The sequence below is a fragment of the Lethenteron reissneri genome, chromosome 33 (assembly GCF_015708825.2).
Source record: "Lethenteron reissneri isolate LAM-NWPU_2019-01 chromosome 33, ASM1570882v1, whole genome shotgun sequence".
In the NCBI taxonomy this organism is placed as follows: Eukaryota; Metazoa; Chordata; class Hyperoartia; order Petromyzontiformes; family Petromyzontidae; genus Lethenteron; species Lethenteron reissneri.
This window is the reverse complement of record NC_083811.1, coordinates 2,283,540-2,300,562: the sequence shown is the minus strand read 5'-3', so window position 1 is coordinate 2,300,562 and position 17,023 is coordinate 2,283,540. Positions and strand designations below refer to the sequence as shown.

At 49.1% G+C, this 17,023-nt stretch overlaps 1 protein-coding gene across 1 annotated transcript in view; it reads right to left on the bottom strand.

The window, feature by feature from the left end:
- Window positions 1-7,523: 7,523 nt before the first annotated feature.
- The window catches only part of HSD17B12 (hydroxysteroid 17-beta dehydrogenase 12), a 35,534-nt gene continuing 26,034 nt past the window's right edge, over window positions 7,524-17,023 (bottom strand). Inside the window, exons 7-11 of the mRNA XM_061564286.1 lie at window positions 14,961-14,995; window positions 13,609-13,690; window positions 12,339-12,404; window positions 11,310-11,459; window positions 7,524-9,725 (exon numbers count right to left, since the gene is read on the bottom strand). Coding sequence (XP_061420270.1) covers window positions 9,621-9,725; window positions 11,310-11,459; window positions 12,339-12,404; window positions 13,609-13,690; window positions 14,961-14,995 — 438 coding nt within the window. The 3' untranslated portion in view covers window positions 7,524-9,620. The remainder of the gene's footprint in view (window positions 9,726-11,309; window positions 11,460-12,338; window positions 12,405-13,608; window positions 13,691-14,960; window positions 14,996-17,023) is intronic.

Genomic DNA, 17,023 nt, shown 5'->3' with positions numbered 1-17,023 from the left:
AGTGGCGTCGTTGTCTCTAACGTTTAGATTATAATTGCGTTTGTGTTAACGAAGCATCCAAGTTTTGCCCGGACACGCAGGGGACGCTGATCAGCCGAGGCGCTTATCGATGAGATCATTTTTGTTTTGCTTTTCATCTTCGGCAAAAAAGGTCCACAGCGCCGTCTGCAGCCGAGGCAATTGAACTGCGCGACGGGACCCACACTCGGGCAGAGCCGCGGTGGCGAGCGAGCAAGGACAGTCTTGTCCCCAGTCCACCGCTGGATGAAAGCCCTCCACACGCCTCGTGCGGGTCGTGAGTGGTGACTAGGCCACACTTTCACCACGCGGCTCGGTGGATCCACTGCTGGACAATCTCAACAACAGGCAAACAAAAAACACCACCACCGCCACCACCACCACACACGCTCTCGGTTGAAGAGAGACGTCGCGGTCCACCGAATGTTTCGGCCAAACGTAAAAAAGGTCGGCGGCGATCGACGAATTCTAATTTCGCTGTGGCCCAGAATATCGGTCGAGCGTTCTTCCGACGACTCCACGGCCGCGATTGTTCCCGGGCGCTTGGACTGCGAGGCAACACACGGCAGCCGAACGTCGCTAAAGTTTCGACTCAACCACACAACGCGGACGGTTGCCACGCGAATGAATGCGCGTTGTGTTTGTGAGCAATAACAGACGGGCACCCCCCCCCCCCACCACTCGTGCGGAGATGATTGGGGGTGAAGGTGGGGGAGGGGCGGGGTAGTGGAGGGAGGAAAAGCCCCCCCCCCCACCTCCCCACGTCGTGGCCTCGCCAGGGTTCACTTCTATAATTAGTCGTTCAATTAAGAGATGCGTGGTGGCGTGCGACTCAATGAAAAAAAACCGCGGCTATAATTCACGCGCGGCGTTCCACTCTTGTCAGACGCGTGTCATCGGCCAAAGCTGTCCAGAGACGAGATACGCTGGCAATGTTGCTGCTGCTGCGGCTGCTGATTATCCTGAGTGATGAATGGTCGAGACCCAATGGGGAAGGAGGCTCGGCCACCTGCGGCTCTTGAAGTTCTGCAGTGCGGCTCTTTAAATTAGAAACAAAAAATAAATGGCCGACCCATTGACCATGGGAGTCCGGTTCACCATGGAAGTCCAGTTCACCGTGGAAGTCCAGTTTACCACGGAAGTCCAGTTCACCACGGAAGTTCAGTTCACCACGGAAGTCCAGTTCACCGTGGAAGTCCAGTTTACCACGGAAGTCCAGTTCACCACGGAAGTTCAGTTCACCACGGAAGTCCAGTTCACCACGGAAGTCAAGTTTACAATGGAAGTCCAGTTCACCGAGGAAGTCCAATTCACCATGGGAGTCCAGTTCACCGTGGAAGTTCAGTTTACCATGGAAGCCCAGTTCACCATGGGAAGGGGTCGGCATCTTGCAGCTTCGTAGTCGCACGCGGCTCATCAAGGACTGTACGGTGACGTTCTTCATTAAGGACCACCACCGTCTCGTATTCACGTTGCATTGCAGCTTTTGAAATATTGAGGTTTATTTTTTTTTTACCAAATTCGAAAGAAACCCAAACAAAAGTCTCTCCTCGTTGCTTTGATTGCCCAGCCCCCCGGTCACGACCCTTCCTGCCTCCCTGGTAGCGCTCTCGTCGTCACGCACATCGCGGCCAAACTTCTCCCAACTCCTTCGCCGTGACCGTGCGCGTCTCTAACTTGTCCGCGTCCCCGGAATAAGACGGATCACGGACAGCAGTGGTTCAACCACCGCTGGATACGCCAGATATCGTCGGTTTCCGGAAGCTAAGCAGGCGTTGGGCCTGGCCAGTTTTCGGATGGGTCTGCAGCCTGCAAGGGGGGGGGGGAACTTGCCAGGTGCTATAGGCTTGGGACTGCGAGGTGTGGCCACGAGATGGCTGGGCTAAGTGTGAGATCTCCTCGGATGCGTGATGGGTTTTCTCCGGTTTGTTCAGGTTTATTCCCACTTCAAGCCAAGCCCTCTCATCAATGGTATGGACCAAACATAGAAGAATGCCAAATACCACATAAAGACTGCAAACACTCCATTAATAATACATTTAAAACGAAAGTTACGGTTGTTGAATTGAACCGTAACAAATGAGTCACTGCGGGAGGTGAATCGTTGCAAGCGTTCCGTGTTGGGGTTGTCCATGGGCCCGGACCAGAGATGTTTCACTTCGTCGCGACCGTGAACTGAGGTGGCGTCACTTGAGACGCTTCCAATGTAATGATTGTGGCCAATAACAGCGAATTGTGCTGTTATTGGCCACAACGACTTGAAATCAGTGGGCTGGCCAAACGAATCCCTCTTATTCGCCCCGTATAAATACATCGATACGACTAAAGGTTTGCTACCTTAGGTGGGACCAATTTCTGCTCTGGGCAGATGTACTATTGGGATAAATTCAGGCTGCGAATTGACTCAGTGATTTCACCGATTCTTACACACAGCCGCGCGCGCGGATCTATGCATTGAATGAAAGAGGTGATAACCCATTTTTATCGATTAATCAAAGCAATGTGACATCACTAGTGGTTCGTCGGGGCGACATGTATTCATGTAATACACTGACAGTATAAGTTACATAACGTGTGTTATAAATGCAATAACATATATATTATGCAATGTAGTTCCGTGCTTCGCGGCACTGTTTTAAAAGCACACTTTAAAGAGTCTAACACGTCGGCTTTCGCGAAACAATATTATCTACAATAAAAGTATAAATGTGTCGTTAACCCGCCACCACCCGACACAGCCAACTTAATAAGCTTTGTCACGTAAACAAAGCGTGCCAATTAGGTAGGAGCTCAGCACACCGCTGCGTTAGAAGAGCAAAAACACCACAACATTTACAATTGCCGCTACACTCTGAACACGTGAAGTGTCACTCGGGACAGCTCGCATATCAATCAGAAACCCCTGCGATTGATGGGACGAGGGAAGTCAGACCACGAGGCAACAGGAGAGGTGACAGATCCACACATCGCAGCCCTAAACCAGGTAATAAACACATCATTTTCTTTTTCGATTGAAAGCTTTCGTGACTGCAGGGATTCATCTTCTTGATTATTTAGGTAAAGTCACGTAGAATGGAAATAATAAAAATAAAACATAATAAAATATTTTATAATAAATATAATAAATATTTGATCATAAAAGATTTATTTTTCATTTGATTATTTTATTATTTCCATTCTACGTGACTTTACCGAAAGAACCAAGAAGACATCATCTCACAACGAACGCAATTTCTCTCTCCCTCTCTCTTACCCGTCTGGACGCGCGAGAAACGTGGCGCGTGGCTCATGCAGTCGTGGGAGCCGCAAGCTCGTCCCAACTCCTCGACTCACGCTGCATCCCTTTACGCATGACCCCCCCCCCCCCACAGCATATGCGTCGGTGAATGCGACTCGTCAGAATGAAGTGAGTGAGCGAGAGCCCGCAGAAGCTGAGCGGAGGATGAGCGGTGGCGGTGATGGGGAATTGGTGATGTTTTAAGTTTTAACCACGGACGACTATCCCACCCCCCTGCTGCACCCTCACCTCCCCGCACGCACACACCACACACCCCTACCACCACCACCACCAACCCAACCCCCACCCAAGCTAACCGACAGACGGAGCGACCGTCCTTATCCATCGCACACGTCCTCGCCAGATAACGCGCTATCTCCTCGCCGGCGTGCGTACGTGCGAGGTAGCGTGCGCTCATGGTTGCGCTGGAGGTCGGCGCTGGTTATGGCCCTGGCGCTGCAGGTTGTTGCTATCGGTGCTCCGACTGATGGTGGTGGTGGTGGTGGGGCCGGTGGTGGTGGTGGGGCTGGTGGTGATGCTGTAGAGCGGTAGTGTAGCGGTTAGCGGCGCTGCGCGATGAACCCGGCGACTCGAGTTGGCGCAACACCGGTAACGGTTATCCCATTCGGTCCTTGCCCTCCCGCCCTAGGTCGGCTCAGCCTCAAATGAGTGACATCGTCGCTGGTGAGACAAAGGCGGCCGGGCGTGGTGTTGGCCACCCACCGGTTCGTGCGCCGTGCCAGCCTTCATTGGTGCTCGCTCACAGCACTTGCCCCAGCAGTCTGTTAAGGCTATACGGGGGATCTTTGTCTTTGGTGCTGACGCTGGTACCAGCGTGTTAATCAGTGGAGTTGGTATATTTGGCCACGGTTCAAGTTATTAAATGCGGCACACAAACCACACCGCCCCTGGCCGACAATTGTGTACGGCCTGGTATCACCCGCGACATTCATCACTTCCAGATGTTTCTCTCCAGACGAGTTCGGCGTGCATCACGACCCCCGCTCTCGGCTAAAGACTCGATCACGTCTCTCACCTATTAAATCCATCAATTTAAATTATTCGTATTTTTCTCGCGATCTCTCCAAGAGCGACTCGCGCTCTTCCCGACAGGGTGCAGAACACGAAGCTTCGGCTCGACCGCCCGGTGCGCCAAGGCGAAACATTGCAAACCTGGGGGACAACATTCCCCCCCCCCCCCCCCGTTTTAAACAAAAAGCGTCGTGACAACGGGGAACATCCATCTCTGACACCGGACCTATCCCGTGCTAATCCAGCACCGTGTGGTAGTACGGTAACACGATCTCCACAATCACAGCCGTCCCGAGGGCACGGCGAATCGGGGTGACTGCCTCGGGCCCCGCGAATCGGGGGCGGGAAGGAGGGGGGGGCGCGCTTTGACGTCACGGTGTCAGATGTGACACTTGAGGGGGGGGGAGGGGTTATAACAGAAGCGACCTGAATTTCGATTTAAAGCTTTCGTGACTGCAGGGATTCATCTTCTTGGTTCTTTCGGTAAAGTCACGTAGAAGGGAAATAATAAAATAATAAAACATAATAAAAATAAAACATAACAAAATAATGAATGACGCTGTCTCCCCGACAGGCCTGGTCTTCACCTGAGGACGGCTGCTTGCGTTGTGGCCGAAACGTCGTGAGAATTATTTTGTTTTATTTGTATTATTTTATTATTTATTAATTTCCCTTCTACGTGACTTTACCGAAAGAATCAAGAAGAAAAAGCGACCTGGCCGCAAATGATAGCTCAACGAATCATGTGAACATTTATAGCAGCCAGATACTCGAAACGCGTGTCGTTTCGAAATGTGGAGGGAGAAATATCCACGCGACCACGGGGAGGAGTGATAGAGACACACACACACGCAGGCAAACTCCAAATATACAGCAGCAGGCGTCACGGTCTGGATTGAACCCATGCCCTCCTGTACACCAGCTTGAGGGAGTTAGATCGCCAGCACATGCCGAGGCAGCCCACACATGGACATGAGTCTTGATCGTAGGCGAAGCTTTCCCGGCGAAGCGGACACGAGGAAAAGTGAGCCTTGCGTTTCCGAGGCGACACGCCAACCCCCGCTCGTCACGATCTGAAACCGCTGCTACTCTTTATAAAGTTCAAATCTTCGTCCTCCACTAGAGGGCGACATTGACTCAGCAGCAACCGGACTCTCTTTGCCGGGCGAGGATATGCACTGCTGCTGTACGTTGGACTTCTTTCGCACCGTACGTAGCCAACCGTGCTAAATCTGAGATGCAAGGGATTGACAAGAAACTACACACAAAACGCAGTTCTAAAGAAATGAGTGTTCAAACTAAATCTAAAAGCGCATCGCTCTGGTGGATTCCTCATTTCGGAAGAGCGTTCCAGACGGCCGCAGAAGCGCATTGATGGCGAGCCACAATCCGCTGCTGCTACTGCGAGGATGAGCGCAGTTCGCGTGATGGTTCATGCTCCTTGATGAGCTCAGCAAAGTATTGTGGGACATTCGTGGCAGGCACTTTGTGTGTGACGAGTGCGAGGTGAGACTTGTCCATTATGTATGTTGAATGCTGAACTTCTTTCGCGCCGTACGTAACCCAATCGTGCTAATCGCAGGTGCGGGGGGAAGGACAACAAACTAAACGCAAAAGCAGTTCTAAATAAATGAGTTTAATCATCACTGACAAGAGCCGCCTACTGGCCGAGACGGATTCGACGAGTGCCCTGGAAGAGGGCGAGGGGTTAGGGGCCGTCCATAAATGACGTCACGCACCTGGGGGGCGGGGGTCAGACATGTGTGACGATGTGTGACGAGGGGGGGTGGTGAGAAATGTGACGTCACATCAAAATGCGCAACTTTAAATGAATATGGAATTGTTATAACACTCCTCCAACATCAGAGTGCAGCGCCACATTAAATACGCACTACAATGACAATAGTTTAAAGCGATTTGAAGCATGTTTAATGGTTTTGGGGGAGGGGCAGAGCTTTGTGACGTCATATTTGAGGGGGGTCTGACTTTTTGTGACGCCGTGACGAGGGGGGTGATTTGTTTACATTTCCTATACTTTGCATTCATATTGCATTTTTTTTATCATAGTTTGTTGTTGTAACGTTCTAGACATCTGTGAAAGCGTTTTATAGCAGCTCATCGGATTCCTCCTCCAGGATAAATATTCAAGATTTTGAGCCAGGTTCGCAGGTCGCTGAAACGGCCAAAATAAAAACTCGTGGACAGTTTTTGGTCCATCCTTGGCGACGAAGGCATTGATTGGCAGGTTTTCATCAAAAGATCAGGCAGCAAAAGTGAACTTTCCTCCTCTACCCATGTGAAGCCAGCAAGGGCGAGTGAATCCATCCCATGGTTTCAGTGCTTCGCGTAGCTCCGTACTGTCGGTTTGTTGGTGTAAGCAAGCCAGAAGTCGCAACCGGGTACCCGATACCCGTACCCTACCCGATACCCGGCTACCCGTACCGGTACCCGTTTGCGACCCTGGTGCGGCCGGGTACGGGTAGGCTGTGAGTCACTGGTGAGTCACCGTTTGTCACTCAGTTCCCAACGTCTTGTCTCTTCTCACAATTCAAGTTCCTAGAATCAACCCACCCGCACCTGCAACATGGCTTCATCCCAGAGTTCGAAATCGGGTACCCGTACCCTACCCGATACCCGGCCGGGTACGGGTAGCCGGGTATCGGGTAGGGTACCCGTGTTCGACCCTGGTGCGGCCGGGTACGGGTAAGGAATCAAAACCCGTTTGCGACTTCTGAGGCAAGCTGCGTAGGCAGTACAACTGTGCCAGGGGTCCACAGGATGGAGAGGGCTCCTCCACTCACGAACATTCGACTTGCGAACTTTCAGAGATACGAACAAACATGTCCGTGTGTCCAGTTGCCTGGTCGGACCGAGAGTCGAAAGTTCAACAGCCGTGCGACAGATGACGGTGGTGGCAGTCTCCACCTGCAGAACGTGAACAACCAGTGGCATCTACATCTACGGGATTTTTTACAACTTGTAAAGACATTCCCCGTGTTTTAGTGTACATGCCGTACAACACGTTCGGAATTGACGGGAGTAAAGTTGGACTTACGAAGAAATCGACTTACGAACACAGACCTCTGGAACCGACCTCGTTCTTAAGTAGAGGAGTCAATGTTTCACAAAGATGGGTGAGGTGGGGGCAAAAGGCCATTTCCTATACAACACACTTCGGATATAAGCACAGCTGGACTTGTTTAGGCAATCAGCAGGAATTTTATTTGTCTGTCATATGCAAAGGTCAGCACAAGCTCTATATAGGCACACTATAAAATTCTCCTCCCAAGAGGTGTGCTAATATCCTGCCAGTTTCCACTACATCATAATTTAGATATCATAAATTTAAATAAAGAAAACTCGACGATTCCCCATAAATTCACAATTTGGGCAGGAGTGATTTATAAGCGAACCTCCCGGCGTGAGTTAGCGTGATAATTCTGCGTTAGCTGCTGCCAGTGATACTTGAATGGTGCTTGCACTTAAACGGTGAAGTTCTTCAAATGCTTCAAAATGGGACCTTTTTGCCAGTATCAAAGGTTTTACCCTTCTGGCAATAAATCAGATGCCTCAGTAGACAATTCCAAATATTATCAGAGCATGTTTTTAAATTTTGATTGAAAGCTTTCGTGACTGCAGGGATTCATATTCTTGGTTCTTTCGGTAAAGTCACGTAGAAGGGAAACAAAAAAATAATAAAAAGATAAAGCAATAAAATAATAAAAATACAAAATAAAAAAATTCTCACGACACGGCAAGAACATTTTCTTGCTGTTTTTCACATCTGATGACGATTGCTTGTGTTGCAGTCGAAACATCGTGAGAATTGTATTGTTTTATATTTGTATTATTTTATTGTTTCCCTTCTACGTGACTTTACCGAAAGAACCAAGAATAAGAAGAGCATGTTGTGTCTGCATGTTCACCACAAGTACTGTTGTGTGGGGTTAATGCAGTGACTTGATGACTTGCAAAAGGTTCCCATTTGGTGTTTGAACATCTTAACACAACACCTGTTTTAATGCCACAAAGGGTAAAACATATTCTTATGTTTAAATTCATCAAATGCGTTTCCTTCCTCGGTGTCTGCAATGTTGACGATTTGCTGTAACTTATTTTTTTTCCTCCACCAAGGTCCACCCCCCAACAGGCCATGCTTGCAAATCAGCTTCGAGGCTCAAAAGTTTCTCACCCACGTAAAACAAATCGACTCGTTTCAATCCACGTTCTTTTAATTCCCCCTCGACTCTGCACCGGCTGCACAAAACAAACCGACGAAGCCTTCCTTTTACCGCCGCCAATCACCGCATCCGGCACACACACAAACTAAACGCGACTTTATAGTTTCCTCCAGCGACACCTGCTGTCGCACGCGCCGCACGACTCGGAACCATTCCCCGAGCTTGTCCAAGTGCACAACGCTGCGGCTGCTCGCAACCCCAAAGTTTAAACGCTCGACGACGCGCAAAACGTTCGCTTCCCCTGACACAAGACACTTGCGTCGCTTAAATTAAACCACATTTTTTGTTTTACGTTTCAGTCTCACGAACAGCTAGCCCACTATTGTAAGCCATCCAAGCAGCGGTTATCCCACGTTGCCCTTAACCAAAGCTGCGATTAAACTATGGTGGTAACTCAACGCTATAATTCTCACTACAGAAGCAATTTCACAGTGAGGTGAATTAACCAGTTGATTAATAGTGCAATGCAGCTCAAATGTTTAGCTTTAAAACCAACACCACAATTAGCATAAACCAAAGCCCCAAAACAGAAGACAAACTCCTATTCACCCAAGGTAGCCTTGCAGATTATAAGGGGCAAGTGCTATGACTGACTACCTGTTCTAATACAACACACGTAAACGCAAGCGCACACACATAGCGGCGCAAATCAAGCATGCGACAGAAGCACCTAACTCATTCACACGTGCCCAGCGCTGTCGCTCCTAGGAATGTAACTATTCACCAAACTACAATCATGCCAAGAAACGTCAAGATTGGAGGGGTCGCAATTCCATCAAATAATCAATTGTTTTTGTCTTGCTTGTACCATCTCATCCTTACTGCATAGTTTATTGTATACTGTCGGTGTATGCCCGTCTTTGTCTACTCCGCATTCCGTCGTTGGATTACCCTCGAAAGAAAAAAACGTTTGAAGGAGAAACTAAACGATGATCAACTCCTTCACGCACAAGTCGACGCTCTCACTTTTGAACACAAGTCGCTATGAAGCGGCAGGAAGAGGGGTGCGTGCGTGTGTGCGCAGGACGAGTTGGGCTAGCCCGTGGTGATGATCACTTCTTCCCGTATTTCTTGAGGTAGCGAGCGCGTATGCCCTTCTTCAGTTTGAGTATCATCTTCATAGCCAGACACGTGGGCACCATGGTAGTCAGCCAAGCCTGGGAAGAGACACCGCGGCCAGAAATCGTCAGCTTGTTCACCACACTCATCACCTCCTCACAAATCAAACTAAACTATTTTTTACGAAACTATTTTTTTATTTTACATGCTAAGGTCCACTGAGGTGGATAGCTCTTTTACAGAAGCGACCTGGTCGCAGATGATAGCTCAACGAATTGGCTTGTCGTGTGGAAATGTATAGCAGCCAAATACTGAAAACGTAATCATAATTCTAAATGTGGAAAGAAAAACTGGAGGACCCGGAGACAAATCCACACGACCACGGGGAGAGAGACGTGGAAAACTACAAATATACAGCAGGCGTCAGGGTTTTGATCGAAACCACGACCTCCTGCATACCAGGCGAGGTAGTTAACATCTCGCCACCTCATCACAATCATCATGATCATCAGTCAATGAACACATTACGATCACCAACATCAGCCGCCTGCGTCATCACAAACGTCGATGCCAAACACACGTCGACATTGCCGCGGTCAACGGACTTCGTCACAATCGTAGACGTCAGTCACAAAGCAAAGACAAAGATTCCCCATATAGCCTCAATAGACTGTCGGGGCAAGTGCTGTTAGCGAGCACCTATCAAGGCCAGAACGGTACACGAGGGGGTGGGTGGCCAGCACCACGCCCGACCGCCTTTGTCAACCTAGTGGCGATGTTTACACACCGCACCAGGTACTCATTTGAGGCTGAGTCGACCTAGGGGAGGCCCGGGACCAGTTCAGATAATCGTCACCGATGTTGGCCGTGAGCGGGAATCGAACCCGGGTCGCCGGGATTATAGCGCAGCGCGCTAACCACTACACTATGCGTCAAATGTAAAAAGTGTACATGCGCATTGTTCAAGAGCAGCAAAGACGTGAAAGTAGGAATTCATGATCTCCGTGAATTAAGGCTGAACATTAGTACTACTGTACAACTTAACACGTTAAATCAGTTGCGATTCGTAATGAAATTTTGGGTTAGGCCACGTAATTATCTCTGCAAATGTTGTGTCCTAAAGACTTTCCACCACCCGACACAGCCAAACAAATGAAATTCACACGCGAGCGTGCGTTTAACGACGCTCCAATTATTATCGTTGCAGCTCACTCATCGTTAAGTCAAAGAAGATTCTCAAGACCAAATTTAGCGATCGAGATACGACGTTTCAGATACGACGTTTCATTACAAACATCATCAGGGCGAAATCCAGGAATTCGGAATAAAAGTGTAGAAAATTTGCCGTGTTCTATTGCTCTGTATAACAGCGAATGGCCTGACGACGACTAAAGAGATGGGTGTCAGACAGAAGCGCACTGCTTGAGCGTATTGGCACAAGACAGAGGAAAGTGCAAACAAATAACGAAATGTGAAGTGGACACCTACAAGCCATCTGCTCATGGATCATGACGACGATGATGACGATTGCCGTCATCTATTTGCACGTAACCTAATTAAATAATCGGCAATTAACTACTTCCATGGACAAGCGAGTGATGGAAAGCATCACAAAACCAACGCCTAAATGCACACGATTGTTTTTCCCGATTTGTACGCCGCCACCGCCGCCGCCCGCTCACTTGCAGCGCGTGAGGCAGATATCCGTAGGTGCGGCTCTGCCGTCCCACGGTGGCCAGCGCGGAACACGCAAACGTCTCCGCCTCCGGTTTGGTCAGCGTCGCCCGCTTGATCCTGGACATGTTACTCTTGACGTAGAACGGGAGCACGCTCTGTGTTCCGCACGGCCACAACAACAACAACGTTAACAACTGGACAACAACAACGACACGCCTGCAACAAGACACTGCCGAGCAGAGGTGACCGGATTAGCTCAGATCAGAACGACGAGCTGGCGGCGATGAGGTCCTGGGTTCAAATCCAGGCAGCCGCCAGTGACTAAACCCAATTCTCAAGTGGAGCGAGTTGATGGTTTCAACCCAGTCAGCGATGACTGCGTCCAACTAAAAATCGTGTTAAATTTGGTTCTGCTCTTAAATTGGCTAAATTCCAGCCCTGGGAATTAAACATTGTTTTGACTGAACATTTGTTGTCGGTCGCCAATGTATGTACGTATGTTGAACTTCTTTCGCACCGGACGTAGCCAACCACGCTCATCGGAAGTGCTCGACCGCCCAAACACCATCACACACTGTTATTGACTTTGTTATTAACCCGCTACACACGGACACGAGCAGTCCTCTCTGTCAACCTCCTGCTGGCTTGAGGACCTCCCCACGTTGCATGCGTCGTCGGGGTTACACGACCCATACTTCGCCACGCTGGCCAATGCGGGTTGGTGAAGGCGTGGGAGCGTACAGGTACAGCGCAGCAACAGATGTTGCTTCGCTGCCGTCTGCTGCCCAAAAGTGAAGCCCCAGAGCCCGACGAAAAAACTATCGTACATCGAAGTTACCCATTCAAGCACCATTCACGCTCAATCTTTCTTAGCTTCCGAGATCTGACAAGAACGTTCCGAGTGATACGGTCATCGACTCTGCAAGGAAGTTATCCGATGACAGACGAATGCCGTTTGTACGAAAAAAGCTGGCATGACACAACTGGTGCCAAGCTGCAGGGCCAGATGTGGGAAGACGCGCACACACACACACCTGGACGATGATGCCCTTGGACTGGTACTCGGTGTTGAGGGACCGAGAGAAAAAATCCACGAACACCTAGAAGGGAGAAGAGGTTGTAGACGGAGACGTCACCACAGCAATGCGGAAACTCACATCATCATCATCATCACCAATAAAGACTGTTGGGGCAAGTGCTGTTAGGGAGTAGTACCTATGAAGGCCGGCATGGCACACGAAGGGGTGGGTAGCCGGCACCATACCCGGCCGCCTTTGTCTCCCTAGTGGCGATGTTTATACACCGCACCAGGTACTCATTTAAGGATAAGTCGCGCGCACCTCCGATTAGCTCGGTTGGCTACGTATGGTGCGAAAGAATTTCAACACACATACATACGACCTAGGGAAGGTCCAGGACCAGTTCAGATAATCATCGCTGGTGTTGGCCATGAACGGGAATCAAACTCGGGCGGCCAGTGTTAGTAGCATAGTGCTATCCGCTACGCCACCGCTCCCCACATCATCACCACCACCGCCGCCGCCGCCACATTCACACAACCAATTAAAGCACAAAAAGTCCATGTGACCTCAAGCCGAGCGCAAGTTTTCTAAAACGTTCAGTTCTTTCAAAGAAAAACATCCAGAATAAAAAATGTAAACAGCATCCACAACAAAATGTGGCACGAAAGCCAGAAACCTTCCAGCCTCCAGAAAGGGGAATGCATTTACAGACAAGAGCAAAGCCCACTTGGATAGTGACTAAATGTGTGAATCCTATTCACAACTATCGATGCAAACAGGACATACAAAACACAAACTAATAAGGAGAGCCCACTGAGAGAAACCTGGGGTGCCAACAAATATTGTACAGTTTAAATATCTCGATGAAGATTGTAAAGTTATAAAAAAAAATCAACAAAGATTGTTTAAAAGGGTCTCATTACCGACAAGAAATAATAAAACAAATGTACATCCAATGCTCGCTGAAGACCTCACCATTCCACGTCGGCCCTGAGGGTTGTTTGACCACACTTCACCACAATAATCATAGCGGGTTGGTGCCAAGCAAAGGCTTGTCCGTCATGGGTGTAAATATAGGACGACAAACTAAACCCAAAAAGCTAAAGAGTAAATGCGTGCAAAAATTTACACTTTTTCTTTTTGCGTTTAGTTTCTTGTCCTTCCCCACCCCGCACCTCCGACAAGCGTGGCTGGCGACACAACGTACGTACACACACACACACATACACACAGCGCATGAAGACACGCGCCCAATGGAAAAGCGCAGCAAGTCGCCTCTCACCTTGGTGGAGGAGTAGAGAGAGAGGAGAGGCACGGGGTACAGGGCAGACCCCGACGAGATGTTGATGATTACGCCGCCCTTCCTGCAAAGGGCAGGCACAGAGGGAGGTCACCGGGTGAGGGTTTCTCCCCCAAGGTAGGGGAGACGTTTTGGGTGTCGCGTGACCACGTTTCACCACGCTTGCCAGTGATGGTTGAAGGCGGCACGTGTCCGGCACTGGTTTCAGTTCCTCGGCACCCCCCCCCCCCTTCACTCGGCACTGGCATTAGCTGTGGTTCGGAATCAAACTCATGACTGCTGCCACACTGGTTATCTTGGTTTGTGTTGCTTGCCACCATGCAAGTTCCGTTTTCCAAAAGCGTGCCAACTTGCTTTGTTTTATACATTTTTTTATCCCGACCCTTACGTGCCCACACCCCGATGCATTGAGCAGTTGTGTACCACGAACAAATGTCCAGTTGCCGAGTGGACTCGTTGTACATGACCTTTGTTTTGCTCATTTATCTTGAGCTCCCACTTTGCAGCCTTCTCCGTTAAGTTTTTCCATCATTTCCTGAAGGTCATTTTCACCGATTTCATGACAAAGTCATCAAAGGATCTCAGAGACAGTGAACATTAGCACTCTGTGCCACGATTTCCCATGTTTTCATTTATCAATGCAGCGACGTCCCTCGAGCACTCTAGGGTGGAAGAGTTGACCATAACTTCAAAGTAATATACAGTAAAACCTTGGATTGCGAGCATAATTCGTTCCGGAATCGTGTTTGTAATCCAAAGCACACGTGTATCAAAGCACTCGTATATCAGTTGTGATCACGTGACGCTCGGCAGACAAAGCGTATACATACGACTCGTATTGCAAGACCTCGCTCGTTCATCAAATAAATATTTATTTTAAAAATTTGCTCGTCTTGCAAAACACTCGCAGACCAAGTTACTCGCAATCCAAGGTTTTACTGTATATCTATATATATTCTCAATACTGAAGCTTCACAATCATGTCAGACGGCTCAAGGGGAGACGCGCAAGGTAAGTTTATCGACAAGATAACAGCCACTTGATTGTTTTCCACTGCATACTCTTTTCAGTGCAGGACAGAGCTTAAGTGTCGAAGAGCGCTCCCGGGTTTTATCTTCCCAGAATTTGCAAGTTGGCGACAAGAACCGGATACAGCCCGAGCTGGACTGGCGCTCGCGTTGGGCACGTGTGGGGGGTGCCATCACACCGCCACTGACGACGCGTGCGAGGTGGCGGGCGCGCGAGCAGCGCGAGGCTACTCCAGGGCAGAAATGACCGCACGCAGCAGCGAGGCCAGGAGGAAGCATGCGCGTGCGTGCGCGTGGTTGACTCACCGCTCCAGCATTCCCGGCAGGACGATCTGAGTCATCTGGTGAGTAACAATGAGAGCACTTGTGGGTAACTCCAATTACAACAGCGCTGACACACGGCCAAATTGAAAAATCTCAAAAGCCTTGAGAGCGTGTGTGTGTGCGGTGTGTTATTCATGCGCTGCTTTACGCTCAAAATCCTCTTTTGGTGAATCACCCGATCCACGACGTCATTACAATGCACGGCTGCGATGTAAGCAAGGCTGTTTAACTGCCGGCATAACTCCAGTGAAGGAGACTCTCTGGATGAAGCCGATGGGGGGAACGGGAGTGGCGTTAAAACGACGCACGTTGTTCAAGGAATTTAGAAACCGTTCTTTCAGAATCTAACGCAGGATGAAGATCCCCCCACGCCGCAGTGTCAATCATGGAGGTGATTGACCACGTGTTTACGTTGCTAGTAAGTGCAAAGTGAGCGAGGGGTGGGGGGGGAACTCGTGACCAATTAAGATATGGCTCTCCACTGATGTTGACCGTGGCCGGGAATAGAACTCACATCGCCTAGTTAACAGTGCAGTGCGGTGCTCTAACCACTGTGCTACCTCTCCATTGCAGGGAACATACGGTCCAAATTCACTTATCTACTACTACCACATACCGATGTCGATAAGCTTATACAGTATTGTTTAGTTGGGCACACTGAACAAGTCAGCATACAATAAAAAAACACCCCTGCTTTATACATGGTCAAAAAGATGCCATATTAATATCGTGTGTCAGTCACATTAAGAAAAGCATGGTCACTGGGACCTCTGCCTAGAAATGGACTTGAACTCTAGCCCCAGGAACCTGAGTTGTATTTGTAGTACAACAAACACACATCAGATTAATAAGGCATCTAATGCTAATTATTTTCCGCAATCCTCAATAACATCTCACCGAGATGTTCGGCTAATTTCTCTTTGGCTTCGAGTGGGAAGAAAACTTAGAATCCATCAAAAACCCACAGATACGCGGAGGGGTTAACGCTCAGCAGGGCCACCCCTCGGACAACTCACAGATTCACAACACCCACAACACGTGGCAAGCCATGATGGTCACCCATCCAAGTACTAAAAAGACTCCACGCTGCTTAGCTTCTGAGAGTAGACAAGATTGGGAGCATTCAGGGTGATAGGCATGGCGAAATGGTCGGAGTGTGATGCATGGTTAATTCTTCATGGGCGTAAGTCATCGAAATGTGACCACATCTCAAGACTTTCACAGGGGAAACGACAAATCGCAGCGGCAGTAAATTTGAGAATGAGACGACCTCCAAGCGCCAACTGGGACTTGTTGTGGTCGCAGATTTATCTATTTTATTTTACCAGGACAAGCCCACTGAGCTATCAGCTCGTCTTCAGAAGCTATGAAGCGGCTTATCAAGTGGAAATATATAATAATTATAATTTATGTGCATTCTCCATCCTATGATCCAAATTCACAATGCATGGAAAGGCAGGAAACAAAAACAGAACCAGGGGAACCGACCAAACTAAAGAGGGAAGGCCACTTTAAAGAGATGGCTTTTCAAAGAAGATTTAAATACATCTCCCGACTCTGATTTCCTGATTTCAAGTGGCAAAGCGTTCCATATCTTGGGTGCCACGCTAACAAATGCTCGATCGCCAAAAGCCAGAAAGGTCAATAGCAGTATCTTAAAATTCATCCGGAATTTGACCGGTAGCCAATGAAGAAACACACGTTTCTAAACGTGGCGGGAAAAACCAGAGGACCCGGACACCACGGGAACAACATGCAAACTCCAAATATTCGGGCATTAGGGGGTCGGGATCGAACCCACAACCTCTTGCATGCCAGGCAATGGAAATAAAATGTCGCCACATCGGCGCCCCTGACGAGGAAGATTCCCAGAGTGGAGGTTGGTGCATTACCGTTACACCGTACCTATGGCTCACGGGAGCATCGGTAAGCATTATCACGCAATGCCCTTCCCACAACTCATGGTAGGAATCAAAAGTAGGGTTTCTCAAAACTCCAGCCCTCACAGCCCACCACGGCATGTCTTTCACGTCTACCTATTTAGG